Raw genomic sequence first — 9,540 nt, 5'->3', positions numbered from 1 at the left:
ATTTAAATGATTGATTTAAATATGATTTACAATAGTTGGATTTATCAGGTTTGAAAATTAAAAAAACTTAAAAAGTGATGTTTAATAGCGTAAAATATTCTTAGATATTTTTATGTTTATTTCTACAGTTGAAATTAAAATTTTATTGGTCTAAAATTACAAAAATAAAATCCAAAATCAAAATTATGAAGAAGAAATTACAAACAACAGAAAACACCCTTTGTGTTTAATTAAAACACAATAGTAAGCCCAACAATAAGTCTTATTACTACACCCCTAAATTTTCCTAAACACACCACTCCTAAATCAAACAATCAAACCCACCAAATGCTGTCATGTCTTGCATTCACCATTAGTGTCACATCAGTAGCCTTACAACATCAGCTGCCACGTCATCACCATCTTACCTAACAACAACAGAAACCCTAATTTCACCACCCTAACCTAACCTTAGGCTGCGTCACCACCATGTGCCGCCGCTACAGTATCGGCAATGTCCATCCTACCTAATAACACCGCCAAACCTTAGCGCCACCACTGCAAAGTCGCCGTGAAACCTTGAATCTCCATGACGCACACTTCTCGCATAACACAAATAACCACATTGCGTCGCGCCTCGCCGCCACCATAGAATCTCAAACTTGTGCAATCACACATGAACCCTACCACGACACATTCATGGTCGTCGCGATACAGACAGCAAGTCATGCACTAATGAGCAAAGTTGGCAAACCCCATTTTCGTCAACCTGTAAAAACCCAGAAACACAGAGAAACCCTATCGCGAGTTCGCAAACCCCATTTGCAAACCAGAAACCACGATCTCCTTCCTCGCAAGTTTCGGTGTAACCACCATAAACAAAATATCCATCGCGAGCAGCCCTTGTCTCTGCAAAATGCAAAACCATCACCATCTGCAAATCAAAGAAACAACAGAACCAAAAAACCCATATTCGCATTCGCCTTCAACCTCAACTGAATCACGACATTCCTTCACCTTCATCCAGCCTTTGGGCCACCGCGAGCTTCTTTTATTACTACGCCAGACGTTGTTATTAAATGTCGTTATTAAGAGATTTTACTTCGTATGAGATATCTCTAAGCGAAAAATAAATAAACAACCTATACGCTATGTCATTGCTAAGAATTCTTCAAACAAAGAATAAAGAACATCGATAAGACATGAACACATCTCACGTAAGGGATTATACTCCTCTCAATTTAAAACCTTAGAATAATATATTATGATTTTTTTTACAGAGATTAAACAAAATTGTAAATACTACATTTAAAGATAAACATTTTTAAAAATGGTTCATGCCATAACCATTGTTGTTTCGGTATAAGAACTCATCAAATTTCAAAATTTAGAATTTCAACATTTGATATTTATTGCTCTTTAATTTCAAAACAATTTCCATAAAGTTGTTTTGTTTATGGGACTATTTTTTATCTTTTGAAAGGGATCTAGTATTTGAAGTATCATATTCAATATAACCACTAAGGTTATATGGAATTGTGTTTCCTTCAAAGGATAAGGCCAAAACTTGATTAAGAATGAGGATGGACAACAATTTTTAAGAATCTTTTTCTTCTACTAAAGTTGATATAAGTATTTAACATTATTTAAGTTCTCACCTTCGAGACTTCTAAAATATAAACAGAACATGAATGATTAAAACAGTTTGTATATTAAATAACGGAGAGAAACGTTTTAAGCTTTTTTCATTAATATATATATATAAATTTTAAACAATCACTCACTATATTAAATCTCCAAGCAATAAAGCTATAGAACTCAAAATTATTGAATCTTGTATGTTACATATGGTTCCTCTAGATGGGAGTTACATAGAATCCCAAAATATTCCACCTTATTATATGATACATTTTTCTTGCAATTGGGAGTTACACAGAAACCCAAAACATCAACAATTTATTCATAATGTGAAGTTGTTGATTTCTCGAGAAGGAACTTATATAGTTTCAATGAAAGGTCTTCCTCCTTTTTCCATAGATTTTCTTTTCAGACGCAATTGCCTCTCTGCATATAATCGCTCAGCCAACCTTAAGAAAAAAATCCTCTCAAAATTAGCATTCAATATATAATCACAAAAAAATATATATAATATAAAAATATGTAGTTCTATAACATTTTTTAAAATAACCGGGTTACTTTCAGAGAACTTATTTACAAAAATTTGGGTACTCCTATTGAATATAATTTGTTCTTATTTGTTATATTTTAACTTATTTTTAACGACGTAGATTTAAAATTCTCAAAGTCCATTATGAAAGAATAAAAAGATTAATCTTCATATAACATAATGGACAGTATGTTTTTATAATTTAAAGCAATCATCTTTAATACAGGAACATAAGTAAAGAGTAGAAAATTTGGATAGTAGAAGGAAACATACTCAAAGAATGTTAATGTAAAGTTATGTTTTGAATATTAAAGAGAAGGTTATGATATATAATTGTATATTTTAATTCACATTTCTATATATTTTAGGTCTTTGTTTATATATACATTTACCTGCTAATAAAAAACATGAAAACAATTTTGTGTATAGCTTTTAAAATAACCATTACAAAAATCCTTTAATATTCTGCATAAATATCCATAAAAAAATCTTCTAAAAACTTTATGCTACTATATTTTTTTATCAGCAAAGTTATGCTACTAATTTCAAACATACAGAGTAGTAAAAAAATATTGAGAAAATGGTTGTACTGACCTGTCTAGAGCTTGAGCATTTGTTTGGTCGAGTTCAAATGGAAGAAATGTATTCACATTCATCCTCTTAACTTTTTGGAGCAACAGGTTCTTTCCCACCGTTTCAAGCTTATCCATGTTCTTTTTAGAAGCATCATCCATTTCTTCCATGGATGGATCCAGGTTATACTCCTGCAATTACTCATATATCATCATCAATCATTTTAACTCATACATCACTTGTTCAATTCATTTTCTCTTTTCTTTGCTTCTATTATAACTATATTATAAAAACTTTATGCACAAAAACAAACAGTATATACCTCAATTCGGAGATAGTTATCTGCAGGTAAGATGCCTGGGAAGATTGTGGCAAGATAGTAATGAGTGACGTCTGTTCTGAACATAGCTTCATTGAAAGTATCTTGGTGTAAACTTAGCCATAAAGCTTGGCAGCCAAGATCAAAGATGCCACCTAACTTATTCTGAGCTGCGGTTATTCCAGTTCCTAATGACAGCAACAAAATTTCCTTTTGCCCATTGTTTTGTATCACTTCACTCACAGCAACCAGAGCCTAAAGTATTCAATCAAACTCTTGAGATATTTCTACATATTTGATGCAAAAGAATCACTAGTTCTTAACTAGGTTAAAATCTTACTACTACCATCTGTCACAAAAGTTATTTATATATATAGTTTGAGTTAGTGATGAATATTTACAGGATTGTTAGCAGCGAGAGCACCATCAGCTAAATCAAATGCAACACCATCGTTCTGAAATTCGTGGGATGGAAAATAAGTTGGTGCAGCCGAAGTGCCAAGAGCAATATCTGAAAGTTTCGCATTCAGGTAACTTTCTGTCTTCAGCTGCATCATCCAAGAATCGCCAAAAATGTTCAGTTTCATAACACATTTTCATGCATATATACATNTANACGNTTTTANTATAGCATGCTGACCTTGTAGTTTGAGAATATAACTGGATGGATTTTGTCCTCGTCAAAAGTTGGTATTACCAAGTTGGTCAACGTTTGATCGAGTCGTGTTTCTTTCAATATCTGACGAGCTGTATCTCGTAAAAACTTTCCATCATACTTGGGACATTGGATGGGATCGATGATAGATCTGCATGGTTTTGCATCACAAGAACCATAACCTTTCAGCAAACTAATTAACGCAAAGGTAATAACTAAACCATATTTATTAGTTATGAGGACATAACATGTCTCAAATAGTTGTTCTTATGAGAAACATGTCTGAAATAGTTGTATTGTGAATGTGAAGTGAATTTTGATGAGCTTGATACTTACCTAGGTTTAAATATGTTAGGGCCATTTTTCTTGTAGAACTGTACGACTTGTGATGGAGTAAAGAGGGGACGATTGAAATCAGATGCGTTTGGAGCTGCTAACATAACACTCATGATTCCACCAGTACTTGTTCCTGATATCACATCGAAATAATCTGCCAACGATGTCGTTGGATCCTTAGCCTGCAACAAAAACACAATCTCATATGTTACAACTAATGTATTCAGGTAAGGTTTCTAATTCTACAGTACATGAGCTTGTGAGATATAACGTTAAAATGTTTGAACTCAGACATAGTGATAATATAATAGAAANTGAACCTTAAGAGCATTGTCCAAGTAAATAAGAACAGTGGCAGGAATAATTCCTCTGATGCCACCACCATCTATGCTTAGAATGGAAACATGATCTCCAAAGTTTGGAGGTGGCAATGGTGTATTCAATCCACCATTGAAGTGGCTCAGAAACACCAAACCAAACAAAAGCAGTGGAGACATTATCTATAAGAGAGAATGGAAGAAGGGTTTGAAATGGAGAGTCAACAACTTGAGGAATCATATCTAATGTCGAGGCTATTTATAGAATTTTTTTTTTGGCCAGCATGCAAGTAGAAAACTTAAAAGAATAGTCTCAAAATTCGTTACTATAATGTTGTTTATTGCTTCCACGATGCGAAGTTCATGGCTAATTAACGTATATATAATTATATAAGGTATGACTTTAAAAAAATTCACGTAAAGTTGTTTATCGGAAGTGTATCAAATCATATCTTAATGTATAATTATATAAGGTATGACTTAACATTGTTAATTTCGACTATACTTCAACAATCAAGATTAAAAGTCTTTTTTTATAGTCACATGTGATCATTTTTAAACAAGTATTAGGTTTTCATTATTTGAATATTATTTAGTTACATATTTTATGTCCCTTTTTTTCTTTTTTATTTATGATCGGCATTAAAGAATATTTATCACCAATATTTCTTCATTAACCATGTAATTGAATTTTAGAATTTGCAAAGTGGTGAAAGACATATAATTAAATATCACGGAAAAAAACAGTAGAATAAATGAAACGCATGATCGGCATCTTTGATCTATAGGAATTAAAAAATCATTACAATTTTTAATTAAACATTTAGTTTAAATTAAAATATTAATATCTTGTGACATAGTAAAAAAATAGTTATTTGAACATGTCTTAGGTTTGACTAATTGATTATACCATCCACCTTCGTTTTTTTTGTTTTTTTTGTTTTTTTGTTGATTAATATTGTATGCGAGGTATTAAAGTAGGTTAAGTAATTATAAACCCTAATGGAGTAGATAAGAAGAGGTAGGTAGATGCTAAAAATTTCATGTACATGGCATTTTATATGTATATCTATAACTAAAGAATTAATAAAATTTTGAAAAAGATAGCTATATGCAAACAAAAGTTACATTCAGACGGATACATGCTTTTGCTTATATGGGATAATCATATTTCATATCATCTTTAAGATTATTTTGTGCTAATATAGTATGATTCTAATATGATTAAGTTTTTTTGTATTTAACCAAATAATTATGACAATAGAAACAAGTTACATAATTGAAAATTGTGCTGAAATGTTTATTTATAGAAATTGTTTGGAGATGTACCATGATTAAACAAATGTTGGTCAACGGTTATGTTTTCTAAGGTTCGAAAAAGGAAATGATAATACAATATATTCATTCGATCATATTATATGTACATTAATGAATAATGTGCAAAACGTGTCGTCTCCCTTATAAAATACAAACTGTTATGTTCTGTTATAATTTTAGAAATTTCATTTGTGAAAAATGTATTTTTAATAATTTTTTTTGACAATTTTTTTATAATAATTTATATGATAGTTAGTGATTTATCCGAATAAATAAAATAATAATACTGTTGTTAAAAAATTATTTAAAAAAAGTTATTAAAATATTATTATCCTAAACAAAGAAAAATGTTTTAACTTGTGTTAGGTACACGTTTATTCTAACTTTTTTTATTAAAAAAAAATAGAACGAAAAACATGGTAATCAGACTAAATCTATATAGAAAAATATATTTCAAATTACACAAAAAAAATTAAGACTAATAATAAATAAATATTTCAAATAAAAATATGGAAAACATTTATACGGCTTCGTTTGAATAAAAGCCAAGATAACTAACTTATTTTCGTAAGGATTTTCTTCACAAAGAAATTCTGAACTTCATATATATTCATTAGTTACCCTATAAACATGGACAATTTATAATTTAATCGTATTAACTATAACAGCAAATGAAATAAACTTATGAGTAATATCAAATCTCTCTAACTTCCACTATAGGTTATACTGTTAGCTTAATAAATACTAACTAAAATAAATATAAAAAATAAATGAAATTAATGTCGACTTATAAAGACACTAATCATAAACAAACTAGACTAAATATTAAAAATAAATAAAATTATGTATCACTTAACAAATATTAATCTTATTTAATTTTAATATTTTATTTATTTAAGTTAGTTTCGATCAAATAAACACTAAATGTAAAAAAAAATAAAAATTAATAAGGTTACTATCAACTTAACTATTTCTTACCTTATTTATTTTTAATATTTTATTTATTTTATTTATTTGAGTTAGGTTAATTATTAAAAAAGTCTAAAATATATAGGGTTAGGATAAGTTCGATGTACACTAAAATATATACAAGTAGTAGCATTAGTTTTTTTGGTTTATCTTTTAATACTTTTTTAAGATATCTCCAATCAAGACAACTCGAACTTGGTTTTTCTTTGCATTTTCATTCATGATTTACAATCCCAACATGTGAGTTGTCCTACTTAACGTGCTAAGTATTAAATCAATAGTAACAAAGAATGCTTCTAACCATGGTTATCAAACTTTCAAGTTAACTCTTAAACTTTTATGAGTTTACGTTTCCAGACATGGTTTCCGAGTTAACTCGGAAGTAAACTCTTTTCTGCGTAAACTCGGTAGAATTGATTGTGAAATCGGTAGAATCGTGTAGAATCGCGAGTTTAGAGCGATTCTACGAGCTTGAAAGGGAGAAAAATTAAGAAAAACAAGGTCGTTTGGTCTTTTTCTATTATATATTTAATCAAATACATCAAAATTAATGATAATAATCCAAGTATTTATATTTTACAATATTTATTTTTATGAACAATATATCTATAAATTTTATTTATTTAAAGTTATATAATTTTGTAGACTTATTTGAATTAAGATATTATTTATATAATATTTTTTATTTGAAGTAAATTCTTACGAGTTTACGAGTTGAGTTTACGAGACTCTCACGAGTTTACGTAAACTTGCGAGTTTGATAACATTGCTTCTAACTAATACTTTGGATTATTTAATTAATGTTATTAATTAATTAAAAATTATATCATTTAAACAAATAAAACATGGTAATTAAAATGAGTTTTTCAATACAAATGCCTAAGATCCCAATCAATATTATTATATTGAATTTCAGACCCTCGTGGGGCACGCATTTGTTAATTTTACAAATAATAGATTCTACTATTCTTATTCAATTATTCACACGTTTACTAACATGTCATTTTCCCATGAAAAAGTCTTACTATATAAAAGAAATACTCATACATTTGTGCAAAATCATGATTTATAACTTTACAAAAATACACATGAAAGTAATTACTTTATTACTTTTTATAATAATTAAACGTAATCTAATATAGAGAATACAAATAATATGATTAATTATATATTATAAGTATTGTTATACTTCATGTTTCAATGAATTAACTATGTAGCAATTAGTTAAATATATAAATTCTTTAATAGTTTTTTTAATATAATAACATGTTAGCATAATAAAATTTTAAAATACTGTAAAATTATATATATAATGAATTTGTCTTACATGTAAACTCAAACATCATAAATACTAATTTACTAACCTCGATTTTTGAAAATTAATTTTATGTATCATCGACTAAACCGATCTTAATTATGTCAATGTGTAGAGTGATTTAATATTAATCTTTTATGACGTGTTGATATTACATTGGTTAATCTTTTGAGACTCCCATGCGTTGGTTTCCAACATAAGCACGTGGAGTAGTTCAATATTCAATGTATTTTTACGTGGACTTGGTATTCGATTCATTTAGGTAAAGGTTGTATAAGTTACCTTATCCTTAGATTTAGAAACTTAGTTTACAGGATCTTCATACGTTAAGTTTTACAAATTTCTGTCCATTTTTATTATATATACTACCATAAACATGTGTCTATATCTATTTCTTTAAATAATGTAGTATTAAATAATGGATAAATAATTGTAACTTCATTAATGCAGATATTTTGATTTCAACAAAATTTCTTATTATAGTTAATATGATCCAATGACAATGAATCGCCTTAGACACGATAATATCTATCAATAATTCAACTAAAAAAGAAAAGTTCACTTGTTACTAGTTTGTTACCTGTTTAAAAAAATATGTGTGAATATTTTAAAATATATATATATATATATATAAATTATTAAAATAAAATTTAAATAAAATTATAAAAAATATATATACAATATATAAAATATAATATAAATTAAATTAAATATAAATTCAAATTTTATTTTATTTTAGTTTAACTTTATAATATATAAATTAATTTTAATTTTCATTAAATTTAATTTAATAAAATATAAATTAAATGTTTATTTTTATTTTTTATGAATAGTATATATTTACTATTTATAAATAAATATTAAAATACTCTATGTGAATAATAAATATTTACAAATAATAACTATCCATCGCGCGGCCGAAAATTATATGTGAAGAAGTCTTAATAAGATATTGAATTTACACATGTTTTAATGTAAATATGAACAATTAAAATAATTAAGAATATTAGTATTATCTGTGTATTCTTTATTGTTTTATCAGCTTTGATAGTTAAGTCTTATCACAACTATAAAGTTCTAACCAATATATTAAATTTTCAATTGATGCACCTAGTATGATGAATACAATGCAAATGAAAATAATACGACGTTGTCTTCATGATTGAAAAAATGAATTACTTTTACTACTTTATTATCAATAGGCCTAATGAATGCGAGTGAATTCTCATCCTTCCATATGTTCCATTTAGAGTTAGACCAAAATAACTTATTTGTACTACAGTTATTATACTAAAAATAACTTATCTACTTTTACTAACACAGTTCAGTATACTATTTTATGGTTTAATTTTTAAAAACTGAACTTATAATTCAGTTAACTGTAAGAACTGTATCTATTCTTACATCTTCTCTAATTCTAGTTCAATTGTTTTCTCTTGTCAAGAAAACTATATTTAATAAAAATATATTAATAAAAAAAATTGTTCACATAAAAAAAATAATAATTAATTTTTTAAGACAACTTTTTTATCACAAAATTTATATTTTTTTATCAATAAAAATAAAAAATGTAATTTATATTTTTATATTTTT

General features: G+C 27.4%; 1 protein-coding gene across 1 annotated transcript; it reads right to left on the bottom strand.

The window, feature by feature from the left end:
* Positions 1 to 1,783: 1,783 nt before the first annotated feature.
* On the bottom strand, positions 1,784 to 4,559 carry LOC106773946 (patatin-like protein 3). Its single transcript, XM_014660713.2, has 7 exons — positions 4,350 to 4,559; positions 4,030 to 4,211; positions 3,679 to 3,844; positions 3,440 to 3,586; positions 3,042 to 3,293; positions 2,741 to 2,910; positions 1,784 to 2,066 (listed from the first exon to the last, which is right to left on the bottom strand). Exons 1-7 carry the CDS (start codon positions 4,524 to 4,526, stop codon positions 1,976 to 1,978), a joined length of 1,185 nt encoding a protein of 394 aa, XP_014516199.1. The 5' UTR covers positions 4,527 to 4,559; the 3' UTR covers positions 1,784 to 1,975.
* Positions 4,560 to 9,540: the final 4,981 nt, after the last annotated feature.

This window comes from Vigna radiata, chromosome 9, assembly GCF_000741045.1.
Source record: "Vigna radiata var. radiata cultivar VC1973A chromosome 9, Vradiata_ver6, whole genome shotgun sequence".
NCBI classification, from domain to species: Eukaryota; Viridiplantae; Streptophyta; class Magnoliopsida; order Fabales; family Fabaceae; genus Vigna; species Vigna radiata.
Note: the sequence above shows the minus strand (reverse complement) of the source record. Positions and strands in the feature narration are given on the sequence as shown.

Excerpts from the sequence above, each read along its gene's own strand:
- LOC106773946 (XM_014660713.2), bottom strand. The coding sequence starts at position 4,526 with ATGTCTCCACTGCTTTTGTTTGGTTTGGTGTTTCTGAGCCACTTCAAT. Across the intron at positions 3,294-3,439 it reads CTCTCGCTGCTAACAATCCT|GCTCTGGTTGCTGTGAGTGA; the intron begins GTAAATATTCAT and ends TGAATACTTTAG. Across the intron at positions 2,067-2,740 it reads AATGCTCAAGCTCTAGACAG|GTTGGCTGAGCGATTATATG; the intron begins GTCAGTACAACC and ends TTTTTTCTTAAG.